The sequence below is a fragment of the Littorina saxatilis genome, linkage group LG2 (assembly GCF_037325665.1).
Source record: "Littorina saxatilis isolate snail1 linkage group LG2, US_GU_Lsax_2.0, whole genome shotgun sequence".
NCBI classification, from domain to species: Eukaryota; Metazoa; Mollusca; class Gastropoda; order Littorinimorpha; family Littorinidae; genus Littorina; species Littorina saxatilis.
Window position 1 is genome coordinate 3867489 of NC_090246.1, and position 23943 is coordinate 3891431.

The 23943-nt window shown below is 42.5% G+C and overlaps 1 protein-coding gene across 1 annotated transcript; it reads right to left on the reverse strand.

Annotated features, from left to right (window-relative positions):
* Nucleotides 1–2460: 2460 nt before the first annotated feature.
* On the reverse strand, nucleotides 2461–23523 carry LOC138955627 (zinc metalloproteinase nas-13-like). The gene is made up of 12 exons (XM_070327196.1): nucleotides 23418–23523; nucleotides 20551–20629; nucleotides 19953–20052; nucleotides 19295–19404; nucleotides 18894–19014; nucleotides 15984–16050; nucleotides 15258–15461; nucleotides 14588–14717; nucleotides 10311–10538; nucleotides 9174–9287; nucleotides 6600–6731; nucleotides 2461–3221 (listed from the first exon to the last, which is right to left on the reverse strand). Exons 1-12 carry the CDS (start codon nucleotides 23457–23459, stop codon nucleotides 2974–2976), a joined length of 1575 nt encoding a protein of 524 aa, XP_070183297.1. The 5' UTR covers nucleotides 23460–23523; the 3' UTR covers nucleotides 2461–2973.
* Nucleotides 23524–23943: the final 420 nt, after the last annotated feature.

The following is a 23943-nucleotide window of genomic DNA, read 5'->3' on the forward strand; positions in this document are numbered from 1 at the left end:
AATAAGTACGCTGGCGTACGTCGAATACGTTATGGGTACGTTTTGTATACGTTAAGAGGACGCTGAAGCACGCTGGCATACGTCGTAGTACGCTGACCATACGTCGAGAATTTTTGTGCATGCACAAAACTTTGCTGCGTGCTCAGCGTACTACGACGTATGCCAGCGTGCTTCAGCGTCCTCTTAACGTATACAAAACGTACCCATAACGTATTCGACGTACGCCAGCGTACTTATTCAAATGTCCCATACGTCGGCATACGCAGGCTTTAAAACGGTCGTGTTAGTGATGAAAACTTGGAGCTTCGCCCGGTGTGTGTACACCATCGTGCACGATTGACCTCACGTCTTGCTCTTTCACCAACTCTCTAGCGTTATGTACAAACAAAACGTACACAACACATACATCTATATGAAACCACATTTATTGTGACCATGAAAGTTAAACACAAAAATAATTGCAATCAAGGCGAATTACGGGCTCTCCAATAACGATTTCATCAAGTCATCGGTAACAAAAAAGATGACAACAGTAACAACAACAAAATAAGAAGAAAAACAACGTCAACAACAACAACAACATATCCACAACAACAGATTTACAGCTAGGTTGACCTAACCAGGGAAGTAAGCATCCTTAACACAAACAATGATTCTCATCCACAAACTAAGGCATCGTAATTTTAGCAGGCTGATAAATCCTTATAACTTATATTTACACAAGTTCTGATCGCAGCATGCCTAAGTCGGGAGTTGCACTCACATCTGTCACACATGTAGCAGACATAAGAACGCACGTTTAGTATTCACGCATTGTTCTCTTTTTTAAAACCATGGAGTAACAATGAGTAACTCAACACCATCTGCAGTGAACGTGAAAAAACAAATATGATTTTCCTGGCCGTGAAAACTTATGTACGTGTACATGAATAGCATGTGGCATAAGTGAAGCGAGAGATGCGAGTGATATAGTATCTGATGATATAAAAGAATGTACAATCTCTTGGTCTGAAGAACGAATCTGGGCTGCCACGAATGAGACAAACTCGATTATTTTTGTGAATATTCGTGCATCATTCAAGGATTGCTTCATACATGTGTGCATCATTCAAGTATCGTCCTACATGTCAGATTACTCAAGTATCGTCCTAAACATTATGCTTCATTCAAGTTTCGTCCTACATGTAAGATTACTCAAGTATCGTCCTAAACATTATGCTTCATTCAAGTATCGTCCTACATGTCAGATTACTCAAGTATCGTCCTAAACATTATGCTTCATTCAAGTATCGTCCTACATGTCAGATTACTCAAGTATTGGCCTAAACATTATGCTTCATTCAAGTATCGTCCTACATGTCAGATTACTCAAGTATCGTCCTAAACATTATGCTTCATTCAAGTATCGTCCTACATGTCAGATTACTCAAGTATCGTCCTAAACAATATGCTTCATTCAAGTATCGTCCTACATGTCAGATTACTCAAGCATCGTCCTAAACATTATGCTTCATTCAAGTATCGTCCTACATGTCAGATTACTCAAGTATTGTCCTAAACATTATGCTTCATTCAAGTATCGTCCTACATGTCAGATTACTCAAGCATCGTCCTAAACATTATGCTTCATTCAAGTATCGTCCTACATGTCAGATTACTCAAGTATCGTCCAAAACATTATGCTTCATTCAAGTATCGTCCTACATGTCAGATTACTCAAGTATCGTACTAAACATTATGCTTCATTCAAGTATCGTCCTACATGTCAGATTACTCAAGTATTGGCCTAAACATTATGCTTCATTCAAGTATCGTCCTACATGTCAGATTACTCAAGTATCGTCCTAAACATTATGCTTCATTCAAGTATCGTCCTACATGTCAGATTACTCAAGTATCGTCCTAAACATTATGCTATTTTCAAGTATCGTCCTACATGTCAGATTACTCAAGTATCGTCCTAAAAATTATGCTTCATTCAAGTATCGTCCTACATGTCAGATTACTCAAGTATTGTCCTAAACATTATGCTTCATTCAAGTATCGTCCTACATGTCAGATTACTCAAGCATCGTCCTAAACATTATGCTTCATTCAAGTATCGTCCTACATGTCAGATTACTCAAGTATCGTCCAAAACATTATGCTTCATTCAAGTATCGTCCTACATGTCAGATTACTCAAGTATCGTCCTAAACATTATGCTTCATTCAAGTATCGTCCTACATGTCAGATTACTCAAGTATTGGCCTAAACATTATGCTTCATTCAAGTATCGTCCTACATGTCAGATTACTCAAGTATCGTCCTAAACAATATGCTTCATTCAAGTATCGTCCTACATGTCAGATTACTCAAGTATTGTCCTAAACATTATGCTTCATTCAAGTATCGTCCTACATGTCAGATTACTCAAGCATCGTCCTAAACATTATGCTTCATTCAAGTATCGTCCTACATGTCAGATTACTCAAGTATCGTCCAAAACATTATGCTTCATTCAAGTATCGTCCTACATGTCAGATTACTCAAGTATCGTCCTAAACATTATGCTTCATTCAAGTTTCGTCCTACATGTCAGATTACTCAAGTATCGTCCCAAACATTATGCTTTATTCAAGTATCGTCCTACATGTCAGATTACTCAAGTATTGACCTACACATTATGCATCATTCAAGTATCGTCCTACATGTCAGATTACTCAAGTATTGACCTACACATTATGCTTCATTCTCTGAGTATTGTCCCACAACTGTACACATCGTTCACCAATCGTCCTACACAAGTTATGCATCATTCATGTATCGTCCTAAACATTATACATTATTCAAGAATAGTCCTAAAAAATTAATGATTATGCATCATTCATGTATCCTTTTACATGGCATGCACCATTCCAGGGTCGCTCTTTACAAGTCCATTATGAATTAATCGAGGATTGTTCTATAGTCCTACATTTGAATATCTTTTGACTATCGTTCTATACAATCCGGCATAAACGACTTCTTCAGCCGTCTGTCCTTTCTTTGCGGCGGACTTTCCGTCGCTGTTCGATATTTCCCTGCCGTACAGCATGTGTCGCAAGCCTTGCGACAACGACGCAGCATGTAGTCGGGGGTGGCGCTGCATTCGCCTCGTGACGCCCACTCCTCACACCGCGCATGCTCATTGCGACATTTCCGCTCACATGGCAGAATCTTGCGTTTCCCTGGTTCTGGGGCTGAATCAAATCATGGTCAGAATTTGGCTCAGTAAAATTGTGGCTCCGATGATAACATGTGAGTGCTTCACAAACGTAGATACTTCACTCACACGCACGCACCCCAAACTGAATGCATACACACACACACACACACACACACACACACGAAATCACGCACACACAAACACACACACGGACGCAAAAACACACACAGGGGCGGACGAGGGGGAACCCCCCCCCCCCCCCACCCAAACAATAAAAATATTTGTGTGCGTTTTTTTGGGTTGTTGTTGTTTGGGGTATTAATCAGTGACAAAATCTGCTGCCTGAAACTGGTAATGATCATCCTCAGAATGCACCAGATTGCACCATTTTGCATCCTTTTTTTCAAAATTTTCCGGGGGGGCATGCCCCCGGACCCCCTAGCAAGCTAGGCGCTTCGCGCCTTCACACCCATATCTTCACAATATACTTTTGGAACCCCCCCCCCCCCCATAAAATGAACTGATCCGCCCCTGATACATATACTCACATTCCCATTTACACTCCCACGCACACAAGCATAAACTCTCTCTCTCACACACACACACACACACACACACACACACACACACACACGTACACACAAACACACACAGAGGATACCTATAAGTCCTGGTCCCATAGAACATGATCACCAGAAAGGTTCGTTTTGGGAAAGATTTATTCAAGAAAAACGGAAGTGGATCTTCTTGAGGAAAAACGAATACACTTTTTTTTTTAAAATACAATAAAATTAAATAAGTTAAGGTCTACAATATAAATGTGAAAGGTGAACTCATTCAATTGGAAAAAGAACCCCTTGCTTTTAAGGCCACTTTTGATTAGATAACTTGAGTTGAATAACACAAGAAGTTCGATTGATTTGATTTTCCGCTTTTTTTGGTACTACCCCTTTTGAGTCAGACTGACAGACTCAGTGCCAAATTTGATGCAATCACTGCGTGTTAGCTGATGTTATTCACAGTGCTTTCATGCAGGCACGCACAGTTTTATATATGACCACAACAGTAGGGTAGTAAGAGAATGCATGTTTCTTCCTCCAAAGATGAACAGATTACAAGAGCAAGAAAATGCGACGCTTGTTTTCCTTTATAAATGCAATGATCGATAAAAAGACAATTTTATTCAAACATACTAAAAAAAATCATCTCGATTCCCGGTCAACGTTAAAACATTTAGTCAAAACTTGACTAAATGTAATGAGACTGCTGAACAAAAAACGATCCTGTAATCCATGTCAGAGTTCGGTGGGTTATAGAAACACGAAAATACCCAGCATGCTTCCTCCGAAAACGGCGTATGGCTGCCTAAATGGCGGGGTAAAAAACGGTTATACACGTAAAATTCCACTCGTGTAAAAAACATGAGTGTACGTGGGAGTTTGAGCCCACGAACGCAGAAGAAGAAGAAGAAGAAGAAGACTGCTGAACAAAGTCATTCGCTTCATCCGCAATAACTTACTTAACGAACAGATACATTTTTCAACACACATTTTCTGCTGAATGAGTTTAAGTATCTAATGAAACAAACATGAAAATCTAATTTCTAGAGGTATATAATTACTCATTAAATACCTCCACGGTACCGATTTATTGTTTTAAAAAACAAATGGCAATTTTGACTGATTTTGACGCTGCAAACAATCTCACTACATTAAAAACATACTTGGGGTATTGCTGTCTTTTTGTCTAACCCTGAGAACGAAAACTCAATTCATGCGGTTCTTTTGATATGATTTATTTTAAAAGTATTTCGCAATTTGGACCGTTTTACATGTAAATTATTTAGGATCTTTAGATCTTACGATAAAAGTTGGGGTGCGTGTAATTACTATTCATTCAGTTGTTGCGGCTATCGCACATTCCGCACGTGCGCTGACATCTTCCAGCCATGACGTCACGACTCAAATGACACTCTCCGTCGTCTTTCACTTTCGCACACGCTTCTTTGGGCTCCACGTCACTACACCAGCGGCCTACGTCACTTCCGAGTCCTACGTCATCACTTTCAGGGTTCATTGGTGAAAGTGCGTAGTACGAGCCACCGTCTGCGTTAAATGGAGTAAAACATGCAGTTACTGGTTTTCATGCATGGGGGATGGTATTATTTTGTGGCAGAGAGGATTATCTCACTTTAGCCTCACACATCCATTCAGTATCCTGCAACTCTTGCAAGAGTGACATGATTTGTAATCTGATTTAAAAGTCGTACACATAGAATCCCTGTCGTCATTTGTACAGCAATGCTGAAGGATCCTTTCAAACCATAGACTGTAATTTTGTGTAACGTCGAGGGCTCGGTTTAAAGGAAACATTTTTACTGCGCGACTCGGGGTTTCAGAGACAGACTCGCTAATGCTTTCGTTTAATGATATACGATGCCGTTACATGAGTGCACAAAGCCGGTGACGTTAGGCTAATTGTTACGTCAAATACAAAATTATATGTCATTAAGAATGAAGCACAGAGAGTTGACACACTTCAGCAGAATGTCAGTGACGCCCATTGCCGTAAAAATATATATCGTAACATCATTCGAATAAGAAAAGATGGGAGTGGTGGTTGAAAGGGCGCGAGGGTGGTGCCGGGGGCCGGGAGAAAGTTGGTACCCGTACCCCTCAGTTGCGACGAATAACTTGAGCTCATGCCGAGTGGAGAAATGGGGAAACAGATTTTCGTCACACATACATGCCAAATACACTGTACAGCCACATGCACACGTGCAACTACTGAGCTTACACCTCTGTTGTTTGTATATATGTATCTACATGGCACACCATGCTTCCATCCAGACTACAGCAAAACAGCAAGCTACCGCAACAGATGACTGCTAGCAACTTTGACAGTTAAAGCGACAGTCCTTTCCATGAGAACGGTGTGGCTCACCCTCTCAGATCTGGCCAGACTTTTATGCGGGATAAGAACATCCTTGCACTGGTACACATACTAAGAATAAACATCCTGATAATGTAATTTGCTTTGGTAGGAATTAATTTCACAGATCGCCACTAGTCTCCGTTAAGACATTAATTCGTCACAAAATAATGCCACTGTGCACAGGCATCAGCCAGCCTGTACATTGTGGGTATGTGTCCAAGTGGAGGGATGGTCTTATCCCGTGTAAAAGCCTGGCCAAGTGGAGGGATGGTCTTATCCCGTGTAAAAGCCTGGCCAGATCTGAGATAATTAGCACAACTGCTTTAAGGGGAAGGTCTGTGCCCTAAAAGAACTGTGTAATGCTGAAACTACTCTTTATTTAGCATATCACCACATACATGTCCCTAATAGGAAATTCCCTGTAAGGACGTTAATCCACCCCCCCCCCCCCCCCCTAATTCTCTGTGAAACTACTCACTGGTCTGACAGAATCCGCACGACTGCCTGCAGCTGGTGGCAATGACGACACTGAAGGGTGACCCCACTCGACAGAATCCCTTCTGAACCCAGTAACCACAGGCGGCGTATGCGTCACGACACGACGGCGTCACTGAAACAGGTTACAACTCTTCAGGTTACAACTCGAGGGAAACCTAACTACACGAGTGTTAAAGTTATCATCATGGGTTCCCCCAAACCGTTGAAATGTTTTGTTTTGCTTAGTTTTTGTTTAGGTTAACACAAAGCTATCTTTGAAGCACAATAACTTCATTAATAAGTTATTTCATTGATCATGAATGAATTAACTCTTGCCATTACTCTGCATATTGCACTCTGCATATTGCACTTGACCTACTTTCATTGATCCACCAATCACTTTGCAGACCCTTAGGCTTTCAACTGTCATGTATAATATCTGTCAAATAAAGGAATAAACGCAAAATGGACATATCTGACAGACATACCCTCGTATCTAGCGCAGAATACTGACCAGTCTTAGAAATCTGTCAAATGCACTGATTGAAAAGCGGGTCAGATCTGAAAGACAACCCCTCGTATCTATAGTAGAATATTGACCAGCTTTACACTGTAGTATTGTAGGGGAAGGGCTCCTAATATGGACCGGCTCCTAATATGGACCACCTCCTGTTCTGACAAACTAACGGCGCTAGAGCGCTCAAAACAATTTCATTGGCTGTATTCACCCTCTCTGGATAACTTGCACATGTCAAAACAATTGCAGAAACACAAACCTCAAAACCGTTAGGCTTTTTCTCTTTTTTTCACTTTTGGCAGGGTTCACTCTAAATTTGCCGCCTAAAACGGACTCGTTTCTGTCCACAGTCAAAGCTTTTATCACACAAAAATAGCTACATATGACAGCTAAGTCCGTATTTGTTACATTTTAGCAGTGTTGACCCCGAGTTTCTACTGCAAACAAAAAATAATTGCAAAATCTCAAAGTATGTGGGAGTCCCCTAATATGGACCACCTTCAACAAATCGAAGAAAATAAAAGCTAAATGCTATTTTTATTAATTCATTCAGAAGCTTGCTGGAAATAACCTATAACTAGCCTTCGAGATTTAAAAAAAATATCACAATAGAGGTACAGAAAAGCGTGCTATCCTTCTCAGCGCAACTACTACCCCGCTCTTCTTGTCAATTTCACTGCCTTTGCCATGAGCGGTGGACTGACGATGCTACGAGTATACGGTCTTGCTGAAAAATTGCATTGCGTTCAGTTTCATTCTGTGAGTTCGACAGCTTGACTAAATGTTGTATTTTCGCCTTACGCGACTTGTTGATAAGCTTCTTTAGTTTCCTGGTGTGCTTCAAATAATGCTCTCATCAACCCGAAACAGATAAATCTAAAGCATATTTTGATTAGTCTGACTTGCAAACTAAGTTGTATCATGTTATTTTGAAGTATAGGGGGCTTTTTACAGTGATTCGAGAAGTCCGCTTCAGTGGTCCATATTAGGCGCCCAGGCTCCTAATATGGACCCTTTGTGTTTTTTTCTGTATTTAATTTTTGCTGAATATCTATCAAAGCTATTTCACTCTAATTAGGCCTAACGGTTAACCTAAGAGAGAAGGACTACCTAACACAAAATGAAACTTCTTCGCAAGAAAACAAGCTAGTTATCAGCGTGAAACAAAAAGTGGTCCATATTAGGAGCCCTTCCCCTAATATCTGTCAAATGAACGAATAAAGGCAAAACTGACATGTCTGAGAGACAAACCCTCGTACATTAACATAAATCAGAATACTGACAAGTGTTACGGAGTACTAGTACTATCTGTCAAATGAACGAATGAAGGCAAAATTGACATGTCTGACAGGCAAACCCTCGTACATAACGCAGAATACTGACAAGTGTTACGGAGTAGTACTATCTGTCAAATGAACGAATAAAGGCAAAATGGACATGTCTGATATAGACAAACCCTCGTATGTAACGCAGAATACTGACAAGCGGTACGAAGTAGTACTTTATTCCCTCCTCTGCTTCTTTACCTCTGTAAACTTGTAGGGCAAGACAGTTATTTTTCGGTAACTTACCCAACAACCAAAATCACTTACCCAACAACGGGCCTGAATCCTCGATAGCTCACAGGTTGATGAGCTAGACTTTGAGGGAACTACTTTAGCGATTGAAAAGTTCCGAACGCTCCAATGTACGAAATATACATATTTAGACCAAACAATACAAACATATTGCATTATTTTAAACTGGCAACTACAGGCTTGAACACATGAATCTCCATATAAAATCCATGAGTTTGGTTACAGGCTGAAGCTCGCATTTTTCATGATCCGCTAACTTCGACCATTATTTTTAATAATCACTGAGACTCGGCATGTAGCCGCTACATCCATCACATGAACGAATAAAGGCAAAATTTACATGTCTGACAGACAAACCCTCGTACATAACGCAGAATACTGACAAGTGTTACGGAGTAGTACTATCTGTCAAATTGAACGAATAAAGGCAAAATTGACAGGTCTGACAGACAAACCCTCGTATGTAACGCACAATACTGACCAGTGTTACACAGCCCGCATGCTCTCCTGCAGTAGTACTCCATGTAGGCCGGGTTGTTCCGACACTCTCCGCGTGAAGCCCACATGCTGCAGCTGCCGTGCTGGTCGTTACACCCTGCAGTCAACACAATCACACAGTGATGTTTGCGGTACACACAATTAATCCTTCAAAAGGACAGGAAGACAGCATATTAAAAAATTACAAAACAAGAAATTCCTTCGAGGTAGGAAAAACACCCCCGTTGGTCAAAGGGAAATAACCATTCTCACTGCCACCAACTGAGAAGGTTATTTCCCTTTGACCATTAATATGTTACTCTATAAGTCCTTGTAGAATCTTAATCCACCAATAACTCCCTAACCGTGTGTTTGACTGGTCCCAATTTTTGTAAGGACCGTCTCAGGAATGTATAGAACCTGTTCACCAAGTTTGGTGACGATCGGTCCGTTCATTCTTGAGATCTATATGCGAACACAAACACACAAACACACAAACACATCGAGCGAAACCTATACACACCCCTATACCGGGGGTGTAACTAGAGATTTACATCAAACGAAACGACCATACACATGTAGACAACAAAAGACATTGTTGGGCCTTGGGGAGCACAACGCCTTCTATTTCATATTTTTCAACCTCGACCTCCCGTCGGACCGACACAAACAAAAAACAAGCAAGTTTGACCAAAAAAACATGAGACATCATTCTTATACTCTTGCTACGCTGTTTTGGATAACGCTAACATTCCTTAAAATAGGTGAGGAAAACCTTCACAAGGATTTCGTAGAACGAACAGACGTGGCATTCAGTAACTCTGATATCGACATAGCTGCCCTGCAGAAAACAATTATTTGCCATGTTTTGCTTTTAAAGCTCAAATCAAGAGTTAACTCGATAAAAGTTTTCAATAAATTATGTTTAAAAACTCGTATGATCAAAAGTGTTTCGATAACTGTACCACTATTCTTAAAGAGAAACCGCAACAAAGTTTTGGATTTTGCCGGCGTTACCAATGCAGATGCAGATGCAGAAGCCCCCACCAAGGATAATATACTTAATAGAATATCTTTGCCCCTGCCCTCTGTTGTTCCATCAATTTCATACACAGATTTAAAGAGGGAGCGTTCATTTTACCTGAACCTCCTCCCTGGTTACCGTTGCCAGGGTAAGACCCTCCGTTGCCAGGGTAAGACCCTCCGTTGTTAGGGTAAGGGCCGTTGTTGTCAGGGTTACTGCCGGGTTGACAGACATAGTAGGGCTGGTCATTGTTGTGGTTTTGCGAGGGACACCAGCAGGTACAGTCTTTACTCACAAAACCCTCCCCCGGACAGTCCTGGTCTTGCAGACGACAGTTACTGGTCGCTGGGAAAAGAGAGAGAGAGAGAAATGAATAAAATGCCCTCGACTGTTGCTGATTCAGTTAAAGGCCCAGTAAGCCTCCCGTAAACCATCACAAATACTGTCAGGCTGTCAGTTTTGAAAAGTTTAAAAAAAGAAAAGCCCGGAAGCAGGGTCACGCAAGGTCGTGGTTCTCGTAGCAGACGACGGTTTATACCTATCGCCAGTTCCTCTGAACAGTCAAAAGCCATCGCAAAAGCCATCGCTAGAGACCGGCACGGTTGGCCTAGTGGTAAGGGAGGTCGTGGGTTCGAACCCCGGCCGGGTCATACCTAAGACTTTAAAATTGGCAATCTAGTGGCTGCTCCGCCTGGCGTCTGGCATTATGGGGTTAGTGCTAGGACTGGTTGGTCCGGTGTCAGAATAATGTGACTGGGTGAGACATGAAGCCTGTGCTGCGACTTCTGTCTTGTGTGTGGCGCACGTTATATGTCAAAGCAGCACCGCCCTGATATGGCCCTTCGTGGCTGGGCGTTAAGCAAACAAACAAACATCGCTAGGGTTCTTGTGAACCACAGCCGTTTGTTTCGTGCATAGTCAGAGGTACTTAATAACGTGCTATTGCAGATAAGCTCACAGCTCGCAGTAGTTAAACCTTTGATCAAGAAACCATCTCTGGACAAAAATCAGTTGAAAAACTATGGGCCTGTTTCCAACTTGCCATTCATTTCTAAAATTCTGGAAAAAGTAGTGCTTAGTCAGCTTCTCTCCCACCTTGAAACCAACAACCTCTGCAACCCTCTTCAGTCAGCGTATAGGGCTGGCCACAGCACCGAGACTGTTCTGCTTCGTGTTGTGAATGACATTCTTTCTGCTCTGGATAATGATGACCTATCAGTTCTGCTTCTCTTGGATAACTCAGCTGCGTTCGATACGATCGATCACTCTGTTCTGCTCTCTCGTCTCGAATCTGTTTTTGGCGTTCACTCTACCGCTCTTCACTGGTTTAGTTCATATCTACAGGGCCGTAGTCAGTATGTGTCTGTCAATAATCTCTCATCTCCTCCATCTCCTCTCTGTTTCGGCGTTCCCCAGGGATCAGTTCTAGGCCCAGTTTTATTTGTACTAAACACCACTCCTCTCTCTGCCGTCATCAAGCAAAACGCAGTCAATCACTACCTCTTTGCAGACGACACACAACTCCAACAAGCATGCAAGTCTACAGAAATCCAAGCGCTGACGCACACTCTCCAAAACTGCACTTCAGATATTAAATCATGGATGACAAACAATATGCTCAAGTTAAATGATGACAAGACTGAATTCCTTCTTTTCTCTGGATCTTCCTCCTCGACCACTTCCCTTCCAGCCTCCATCACAGTAGGTTCTAGTGACATTTCTTTCTCTGATAGTGCTAGGAATCTTGGGTTCGTCATGGACTCCCACCTCTCAATGAAACAACACATCAAAAAAGTCTGTCAGACATGTTACTTTGAGATCAGAAGAATAGGTTCCATAAGAAAATTTCTCACTGTTGATGCCACTAAAACTCTCGTTACATCCTTCATTTTGTCTAGATTAGATTACTGTAACTCCCTTCTCATAGGCTGTCCTGACTCCACTCTCCAACCCTTGCAAACACTCTGCTGCACGTCTCATTTTCAGAGCACAGCATCGACAACCCTGCACTCCTCTCATGAAAGAACTTCACTGGCTTCCTGTGTCTGAACGTATTAGGTATAAAGCTGCCTGCTTCTGCTACAATATCATCTCTGAATCGGCACCTGCCTATCTTTCGGAACTGGTCTCCCTCTACACTCCCTCTCGCACCCTTCGTTCTTCTGATGATGGAATTCACTCCCCTTTCAATTACGTCACTCTCCATCCATTTCATCTTTTAAGTCCAATTTGAAAACTCACTTGTTCCAACAACATTACGGATAGTTCCTTAGCATAGAGTCTGGGGATGTGAGATGTGCATGATGTGTTGTTTGAATCTGACGGTGATTGTATGAATTTTGTATACATGTATTGTTGTCACGCGCTTTGAACTTCTGATAAGGCGCTTTATAAATGCCCGTTATTATTATTATATATTCAAATTACTAACTGACGAATACATTGTGAAAAAGGGAAACTTGATCACACGGGTTCACGATGGCTCAGGGGTAAGATAAACCACGCAAAAATAAATTCGTTGAAAATTGCTCGCTCTATACGGAGGGCACCTAGGATGTTCCCGTTTGGTGAGCGTTCAAATGGAAGGGTGTTTGTACTGTGTGTAAAAGCCTGACAGTATATGTGATGGTTTACGGAAGGCTTACTGTGCCTTTAAGTACTACATATATATATATATACTAGATGAATACCCGCTTCGCCGGGTAGCCGGCTTCGCCGGGAAGAAGTACTTAGAGCCGTACGCCGGCTTCGCCGGGTCCGAACAATGGACCCGCCAAGCTTAGGTCCCTCCCAGATTCGTGGAATGGGAACAGCACGAAAATGATTCAGTGGCCATAATGCCATTCCTGACCATATCGAGTCCCATCCTTGTCGACGAATGTAACCGTGTTAATCACCTTTGGAGGCGAACTCAACTCATACAGGACTGAGCAAGTTAGAGCTTATCTCTAAGCCCTTTTGAACTGTCAGTATGGCTTCTCAAAGGAAGGCCAGTTCATACAAATACACAAAAGCCGCCAGACCACATCACAAACAGAACTGAACAATCCACAGGTGTTGCCCACATAGAGACACACAGACACACACACACACACAAACACAGAGAAGCCGTATATATAGAGAGATAGATGACAGTGTATTTTTCGCGTGGCTATAAATTGATTCGACCTTTGCACTTTTACAGTGAGGATAATTTACGGGTCCAATTTACGTTCTGGACACTGCGGTGACCTTCTAAAAATAGTAACAGAACGCCGGGAATATCCGAAGATGCCCCCTCATACTATAATGCACCATACGAAGGAAGGGAGGTAAACGCTGAAAACATGGAGAAGATAAGGAAGAGTTACTGGGAATGGTGAAATGAACAGAAAAACCAAAATCGGTTCAGCGCTGCGCGCTGAGAGCACGTGTTGAAATATCTCATCGATGATATTGTGTCCGGGGTGTAGCTGAATACGGTGTCCAAATTTGAAAAAGATCCACCGAGAACTTTGGCTTTGGTGTGTCGGTATGGGGGCCCGGGTAGCTGAGGTGGAACCAAAATCGGTTCGGCGCTGCGCGCTGAGAGCACGTGTTGAAATATCGACCAGGTTGTGTCCTGTCCCGGGTGTACCTGAATATGCCCACCAAATTTGAAGCAGATCCATCGAGAACTTTGGCCGTGCATCGCGCACACACACACACACACACACACACACACACACACACACACACACACACAGACAGACAGACAGACAGACACAAGTCGTATATATATATATATAAAAATAAATAAATCCCTGCGCCTTGAATATGTGCGCAATATAAATTGCATTAAAAAAATTTAAAAAATTTAAAAATCCCTGCGCTTAGAACTGTACCCACGGAATACGCGCGATATAAGCCTCATATTGATTGATTGATTGATTGATTGATAAAAACAAAAATGGTGGCAACTGAATGTAACGTGGGTAACATGAGTCCCTTGAGTGATCTTAAAGTTTTTTTGTTTTGTTTTTTACCACAACCAACCCCCCCCCCCCCTCCTCTGTCTGCCAGTCTGTCTATCTGTCTGTCCATCTCTCAATCGTGCATGCGCGCGCGCGTGTGTGTGTATGTGTGTGTCACGGTGAGCGGGTGTGTATATATGTCTGCGTGCGTGCGTGCGTGCGTGCGTGCGTGTGTGTGTGTGTGTGTGTGTGTGTGTGTGTGCAGTATGTGTGTGTATGGGCTACGTCCGTGCATGCGGGCGGGCGTGCGGGCATGTAACACAAACAAATGTGTTATACATGTAACAGGCTGCGTTGTCGGTCAAGAAGCGTGAGGCTTATATCTTTCTAATCAAAGTTTCGTTGTGTGGATGATGCTGATAGTCAAGACTTACATCAGATTTGGTAAAAACCGCATCTTACCAGCACGACAGTTGTACAGGATGTTGACGGATTTGATGTCTCGGAAACTTAGAGCCTGTCGGTTGCCAATGACATCTTGGTATCTGCTATCAATTGTTTCGATTGTGTCTCTGCCGTTGTATGAAAAGGCCTGAAAATAATAACAATGTATAAATCTATTTTGATTTGAGTAATCCCTGTTTACAATCCAGTGAATCATTTGAAGACGGACATGAAATATGTTTTATAACTTGAGTTTCATTTCGATTTCAAAATACAAACCCTACAAGTACGAAGGAAGATCAGGTAATGTCCTTCTGGAGATTTTCAGTCGGTTTAAATAATATTATAAGATGACATAAAACCAATTCAAAAATATGAGAAAACAAGTCAAATTCGGACAAAAAAACTAACTAACAAACTAACTAACTAGCAATCAACCAAACAAACAAACGCACAAACAAACAAACAATTAAAAAAACTTACTGCTAGCCTTGCAATACTTTCTTACCGAATGATTAAAAAAGTACAACATTTTGAGTGAGGGCCCTTGCTATTACCATTATTATCATTTGTCTTTTCATACCTAGTCGAATTCGTGACAAATTTCTAAATGAAAACTAGCAAGACATGAATTGTGTAAGCCCTTTAAGCCTGCACATGTGAAATTGCGCCATATTTGCGATCTTACATCTCTTCCATAGTGCATGATACTGTTGTAGTCATAGGGAACCCCCAGGTTCTGTATCACCGCCCACGTGTACTTGCGGAAGTTGAACTCCAAGTGGTCTGGGATGTTCTCTGGGTGGATCTTCACGTAGTAGTCTCGGTCAGGTCTCGTTTGTTCGTGGTGAAAGCCAAGCACGTGACCCAGCTCGTGAGTTACCACACCTTTCTGTCACGTGACAAAGAAATGTACATAAATGGCAATGGATTGTTCGCATAGGTAGGTGAAGACAACGACTAAATTATTATTAATCTGGGAATTTGTCGATGTAAATTTCACAAAGCGGACATTTTCTTTGAGGGAAAGCGCATCTCTTAATCGAGGACAGAGAAGGTGAAAAACGAACCACATCACGACAGCTTTCTCCATAGACCAAAGATGGCAACTAACCTACTTCCTATTTTCTTCACGGCTTTCGCGTATGACTTGACAGTAGCAAGTTTACCCTTTCCACCGTCCTTAGTTATGCTGACATCTTGGACTAAAAAGTGAAGACACGGCAAATCAATTTGGGATATGAAATTGTCTTACAAAATTACTGACAAAAATATGAGAGAGCAGTTTAAGCTACTAAAATAGCAGGAGTGTTACGTTTATTATGTTTAAAGCAGACTAACTCAGCCGGATTTGCAATACGTGAATTTATTTTGAAAACTGAATTTATATGAAAGAAAATTAATGTAACTTTACCACTCGACATCCGTTGGCCAGGGTAACTTTTTGGGTGCCACCAATCATCCCAACATTTGACGAACACCTAAAAAAATAAATAATATGTAATTTTCATGGTATAGTTATTCTCTAAAAAAAAAAAAAAAAAGAAGGAAAAAAAGGAAAAAACAACGGGAAATAACGACAGAATAGAATTTCAAAAAAAGGTAAAAGAAAGAAACAGACAAGTGAACGTAACATTTACAATGGAGAGCCTGGGTGATTTAACAAAACAAATGTTGACAACCTTTTGAGGAGCGCTTCACACGGGGCGACTCAGGTGGTGCTGTTTTGTGCTGTGCTGTTTTTCGTCTATTTTAAAACCAAGGTAATTTCTCAGATTTGAGATAATAAAGTTAATTTGATTTGATTTTTAAAAACTCATTTTGCAGATTGGCACCAATGGCTTTCAAGAAATTAACACACACACAAACATACTCCCACTCTGCACACAAACATACTCCCACTCTGCACACAAACATACTCCCACTCTACACACAAACATACTCCCACTCTGCACACAAACATACTCCCACTCTGCACACAAACATACTCCCACTCTGCACACAAACATACTCCCACTCTGCACACAAACATACTCCCACTCTGCACACAAACATACTCCCACTCTGCACACAAACATACTCCCACTCTGCACACAAACATACTCCTCCCACTCTGCACACAAACATACTCCCACTCTGCACACAAACATACTCCCACTCTGGACACAAACATACTCCCACTCTGCACACAAACATACCCCCACTCTGCACACAAACATACTCCCACTCTGCACACAAACATACTCCTCCCACTCTGCACACAAACATACTCCCACTCTACACACAAACATACTCCCACTCTGCACACAAACATACTCCCACTCTGCACACAAACATACTCCCACTCTGCACACAAACATACTCCCACTCTGCACACAAACATACTCCCACTCTGCACACAAACATACTCCCACTCTGCACCCAAACATACCCCCACTCTGCACACAAACATACTCCCACTCTACACACAAACATACTCCCACTCTGCACACAAACATACTCCCACTCTACACACAAACATACTCCCACTCTGCACACAAACATACTCCCACTCTACACACAAACATACTCCCACTCTGCACACAAACATACCCCCACTCTGCACACAAACATACTCCCACTCTGCACACAAACATACCCCCACTCTGCACACAAACATACTCCTCCCACTCTGCACACAAACATACCCCCACTCTGCACACAAACATACTCCCACTCTGCACCCAAACATACCCCCACTCTGCCAACAAACATACTCCCACTCTGCACCCAAACATACTCCCACTCTGCACCCAAACATACCCCCACTCTGCACACAAACATACTCCTCCCACTCTGCACACAAACATACCCCCACTCTGCACACAAACATACTCCCACTCTGCACCCAAACATACCCCCACTCTGCACACAAACATACTCCTCCCACTCTGCACACAAACATACCCCCACTCTGCACACAAACATACTCCCACTCTGCACACAAACATACTCCCACTCTGCACCCAAACATACCCCCACTCTGCACACAAACATACTCCCACTCTGCACCCAAACATACCCCCACTCTGCACACAAACATACTCCTCCCACTCTGCACCCAAACATACCCCCACTCTGCACACAAACATACTCCCACTCTGCACCCAAACATACTCCCACTCTGCACACAAACATACTCCCACTCTGCACCCAAACATACCCCCACTCTGCACACAAACATACTCCCACTCTGCACCCAAACATACCCCCACTCTGCACACAAACATACTCCTCCCACTCTGCACACAAACATACCCCCACTCTGCACACAAACATACTCCCACTCTGCACACAAACATACTCCCACTCTGCACCCAAACATACCCCCACTCTGCACACAAACATACTCCCACTCTGCACCCAAACATACCCCCACTCTGCACACAAACATACTCCTCCCACTCTGCACACAAACATACTCCCACTCTACACACAAACATACTCCCACTCTGCACACAAACATACTCCCACTCTGCACACAAACATACTCCCACTCTGCACACAAACATACTCCCACTCTGCACACAAACATACTCCCACTCTGCACACAAACATACTCCCACTCTGCACCCAAACATACCCCCACTCTGCACACAAACATACTCCCACTCTGCACACAAACATACCCCCACTCTGCACACAAACATACTCCCACTCTGCACACAAACATACTCCCACTCTGCACCCAAACATACCCCCACTCTGCACACAAACATACTCCCACTCTGCACCCAAACATACCCCCACTCTGCACCCAAACATACTCCTCCCACTCTGCACACAAACATACCCCCACTCTGCACACAAACATACTCCCACTCTGCACACAAACATACTCCCACTCTGCACCCAAACATACCCCCACTCTGCACACAAACATACTCCCACTCTGCACCCAAACATACTCCCACTCTGCACACAAACATACTCCCACTCTGCACACAAACATACTCCCACTCTGCACACAAACATACTCCTACTCTGCACACAAACATACTCCCACTCTGCACACAAACATACTCCCACTCTGCACACAAACATACTCCCACTCTGCACACAAACATACTCCCACTCTGCACACAAACATACTCCCACTCTGCACACAAAGCATCCACGCTGTTGATTTTTGGTATGTGTCAAATGGACGGATGCACTCATCCCATGTAAACAGCGGGCCAGCTCTGTGACGATGTTGAGCCAAATCACTGTCATGGGAAGGACTGCGCCTTTAACAATGACGCAGATTCTCACAAGAGTTGCCGAACTTGTTCTAATTACTTACCCATCCCCATCGACAAAACGGATTTTGTTCTGCGTGTTTGGGTAGGCGGGGCGGAACTGAACACATGTGTATCGCATCCAGTCATTCATGGCTGCGTGTAACATCTGGGATCCACTTTCTCCTGTGCGCAGTCAGGTAACAAATATTTAAAGAAGGTGATTACATATTCATTCGTGAGCTTTCAAGTTTCTGTACCGAGACGCACAGGCACACAGATAGGCAGACAGACAGACAGGCAGATACAAACACACAGAGACACACAGGCACACACACACACAGACACAGACACATGCAGAGAGAGAGAGAGAGAGAGAGAGAGAGACACACACACACACACACACACACACACACACACACACACACACACACACACACACACACACTCGCAATACATCACTTACTGAAGTGATACTGGTCGATCTGGTAGTAGATGACCCCCCCAGGCCAATACTTTTCTCTCGTGCTGCTCTTGATCGCCTGGCGTTTGTACGACCCATGGTAGCTGTTGTTCCTGCAACGCATAATCAGCATCATTAGCATCATTATCGTCGTCGTCGTCGTCATCATCATCACCACCATCATCGTCATCATCATCGTCGTCGTCATTATCATCATCATCGTCGTCATCGTCGTCATCGTCATGGTCGTCTGAACAATTCCGTCACCATAATCTTCGACATCAGTCGTTATCGGTGTTTCATTGTCATCATTCTGTAGTCAGAATTGTCATTGTTTTCAACGGTCATAAGACGTCGTTGTCGTCGTCATCAGTTTGGTTTCCATCGCAACACCACCACCATTATTGTCGTCGCCCTCGTAGTCGTCATGGTCGTCGTTTCTTTTTCCCATACCGTCGCCAAACAACATTTGCATTAGGGCAGCGTCTAGCTTGATCATTGTGTGGTTATTTGGTGCAAATTGCAGTCTTATATTCTAATTTCACAAACAGCAGCAGCAGCAGCAGTTAACTTCATGGCTGTTAGAACAAGAACATATTCTGCCATACCACACAACGTTGCCCAAAAATGAGGGGAAAAATGCGGTTGTTAGAAAACTCACAAGCTGGTGATCATGTTCCAGTCTTGCACAGAGAAGATCATGTCCATGTCCACCCTCACGATGCTGCTCGCCTCGTCGTACATAAACCCGTACCCACTCGCTGGGGACACACACATACCCAGCTTTTACCACCGGAGATCAAAGTCACATACAACATAGAAGCCTCACTATAGCAACACAATTCTTGGTTTGAATGCTGAAAAGGTAGTTGGTGTACTGACTACTGGTATATATACGAGTATCAGACGTGTCATGTATTGAAAGAAGAATAAACAATTTTGAAGCAAAATAAAAAATTAAAAAATTGAAGACATTTTAACAATTGGTGTTCAGGATCGCGGGTTGAGGGTCGTTTCTGAAGCACGTTTCGATTTAACTTGGTACACGCTACAGGTGTTTAAAAAAAAAAGGTTTTCTGTCAGACGGACAGATATTGTGATGGACGGACAGACAGATATACACCTTTTAATGATATAGATAGAAAGCTGCACAAAAAAAAAACCACGGATGGGTGGATTTGAAAGAATCCCATTCCGCTTAATAGTGGGATTGACATAGAATGAGTCAACTCTACATGCACCACGTGCAGGCTACTTACGTGACGTCATGGAGTTGGAGATGATGTGGTCAATGCTGATACACTCACAAAGATGTAGATATGACGTCACGCATAACAGCTGCCAAGAAAACAAATCCGATCAAAATCAGCACAAACTGAAAGAGACATACTAATCAAACAATGTCTGTAGATTTGAACCAAATATCATGTAAGGGCACAAGGTCGATATCAGTCGTCAAACCAGAGTCAAACTGCCTGCTTCACTTGCGTTTGATGTGAACTCGCGACCATAAAATTATTTTCTTTTTCTAACTAAATCGACGCATACCTGCTAAATTCATGAAATAAATGTAATAAGTGAGTTTGGAGTGTACATAATGAATTTAAACAAATCCTCAACAACGACGACGGCGACCAATAAAACAATAGTTAAAAAAAACACTCCATTTTTTTTGTTTGGAAATGTCAAGCATCTGAGCGCACAGTGACCTTGCACCCAGTCACAGAATTTACAAAACCTGTTCACATGGATACAGAATGGTATTGAATTGTAGGCCAAAAAAACCCTGTTCACATTTCGTAATTTGGTAAAAACATTCGGTACGTACATAGGGCCTACATTAGACCCTGTATACTTTAAGAAAAAGAAAGACAAAATCTGAATGTAAGGATCCATAAATGATCGTGTGCACTTGATGACGCCGGTTTTTAGAACGCAACGCGAAAGTGTTTCATGCGACTTGTATCCCTTTTCCCCACACGCTGTCACTGGCAATTAATTTTCATCTCAACAAAGATGCTGTGATCATCATCGTGTACATACAAATTAATCTTAATCTTCCTTTAAAGTCTTCTGCCCAAAGTTAGAACATGTTACCTGCACCAAACATCACTGCACTGTACCATCACTGCACCCAAACATGATTAGGAGAATTAACTGTCTGTGCAGACAGCGCCTGACGGTCTGTTTCAAGAAAAAAACTCCCTCAGAGGCTTAATTAACACGTTAACACGGCGCTCGGCCCAGCACGGGAAGAGAGAGAGGGAGGAGGGTGGAGAGAGAGAGGGGGAAGAAAGAGAGGGAGAGAGAGAGGTGGGAGAGAGAGAGAGGGAGAGAGAGGGAGAGAGAGAGAGAGAAAGAGAGAGAAAGAAAGGGACAATTCTTTGACAATGACAATTCTTTATTTTACGAGGGTAACAGAATAAGCATTGGTATACTTTTTTGCATCTGGCCCTCAAAGGGCGAGAGAGAGAGAGAGAAAGAGAGAGAGAGAAAGGGAGAGAGAGTGGAAGGGAGAGAAAGGCAGAGAGAGAGAGAGTTACCAAAATATACATTTAAAACAAACAAACACAGCAACAACAACAGGAGTTAGGTTACCGTGAGAGCTTACAAAGCAATGGAACCCCCTTTTAAAACTTTCAACACTCAGAGAAAATCGGTTCTTAAAAAGGAGGGAGCCTTAAAATGGGGGTAATTTTCCAGAGGTTAAGAACAGAAAGTCTGAGAAAACAAGGTCTTAAAAAGAATGAAGTCTTAAATTGGGGGTCTTAAAAGGGGGGTTCCACTGTATATATACATCTTCAAATCAAACTCAAGGTCTAATAATCCCATCCCTCCCACCCCCTCCGCTCCTCAAAACCAAACACCTGGAAATCCCTCACCTCCCCCACCCCCTCCGTCTTCTGGAAGCCGGTTCAGGGTCAAGGTCATGTTGGTGCTGTTACGTGTGCGTCTCTGTTTTTACGTAATGGTAATTTTCTCTTTTCCTTTCTTTTATGAGCTCTTCTTTGTGTATACGTCAAGCCGGTAAGTTTTGCCCCTCCCCCCTCTGTTTCCTCTCACAAGAATAAGAAATCTCTCCTTTGTCTTTATGAAAAGGTAGGTTTTCTTCTTTTTAAACTTATCTTTTCCTTTCTCTTGTGAGAATAAGTTATGGCTTAGAACTTTCTCAGCCACTAAATTTCCAACGCGAAATTCATAAAAGATGAAAATTACATTTATTCAAGACCGGCGAACAGAATTTTGAAAAACCTCATGCGTAGCAGAAGTACAAGTTCAAGTACAAAGTGTGTTTGCCTACTATGAACTAAGCTAAATTTGATCTTTATGTCGTATTGTCGAGACACCACTTATCACATATTTACACATATGCACACAACGTCCATCCTCATTGCGCACACTCTAAAACTTAACCCTGGTAGTAACAGTTCCAACAGGGTGTGCCGAAGAAAATTTTCCATTTTTCGGTAACATTTTAATGGACAATAAAGTGTTGTTATTGTTATTGTTATTGTTATTGTTATTATTTATTGAACTGATATATACACATGTGTATTCACACATCGACAAATGTCTTTATAAATGATCTTGAGCATATCATATTCAGTGTCAAGGTTATGTCGGTGCTCTTACCGTGTGCGTCTCATCTTTCTTTTTACGTAAATGTACCTTTTCTCTATCTTTTCCTTTCTCTGGTGAGAATAAGGTGTGGCTGTGAACATTCTCAACCAATACTTTGCAACAAAATGTTAGACGCTAGAAGCCTCTCTATTTACGGCATGCAGAGGCCACTTCCCAACGAGAAATTCACATATGATGAAAATAACATTTCTAAACATTGACGGTTTACAGGCAATTAGGTACGGAGAAATCTAAGTGAAACTTGATCATTGTCAATGAAGGCAAACAGACCAAGCATCGCATGCGAGACGAGATTACCCTAACAGTGGTCTGCAAGAAACTGACTGATACCACAGTTCATTCACTTCATTTGGTCTGTCGTTCACTAAGTGTTGTTCCATTCTTTCGCGCATTAGAAACACAAGCAAACGAATACATCTTGAAAGAAACGAACTTAAAAAAATAAAATAAAAACTGAATGATACTAAATAATCATTGCACTTACCGTGGTGACAATAACATGACGTAACAAGCACGCGCAAGACATGTTGAAGACGGAGAGAGTTCCCTTCCCACGTACAACACGTGCGAGCACCAAAAACACTTTTTGCCTCACCCCCTGTTCTAGAAAACTGATTCACAGTTTGTCAGGTTCACCGCTGGCAGCACAAACCACTCTCTCCCTACCCCCCCCCCCCCCCCCATCTTACCTGTGCTCGTCACTGAGTGTGCAACAGATGAGAAGACCAAACTTTGAAGCTCACCTGCCAAAAGTTGTGCTGATTTCACGTGTGAGGTGCCAGAGTTATTCAATTCAGGTCAGTTTGTAAGGTTTGTATTAGATACGCGGGTGTTTGTAAAACCTGGATGGGAGAGCAGAGAAAGGGTCTCCTGGTTTGATGTATATTGGTGGTTGTAGTGGTGGTGGTGGTGGGGTTGGTGGTGTGTTTGTGTGTGTATGTGTGTGTGGGTGGGTGTGTGTGGGTGGGTGGGGGAGTTTGGAGGTGTCTGTGTGTGTTCTTTGAACTTAG

Excerpts from the sequence above, each read along its gene's own strand:
- LOC138955627 (XM_070327196.1), bottom strand. The coding sequence starts at position 23,459 with ATGTCTTGCGCGTGCTTGTTACGTCATGTTATTGTCACCACG. Across the intron at positions 19,015-19,294 it reads GATCGACCAGTATCACTTCA|GAGAAAGTGGATCCCAGATG; the intron begins GTAAGTGATGTA and ends GACTGCGCACAG. Across the intron at positions 3,222-6,599 it reads GTGCGGATTCTGTCAGACCA|CCCCAGAACCAGGGAAACGC; the intron begins GTGAGTAGTTTC and ends GATTTGATTCAG.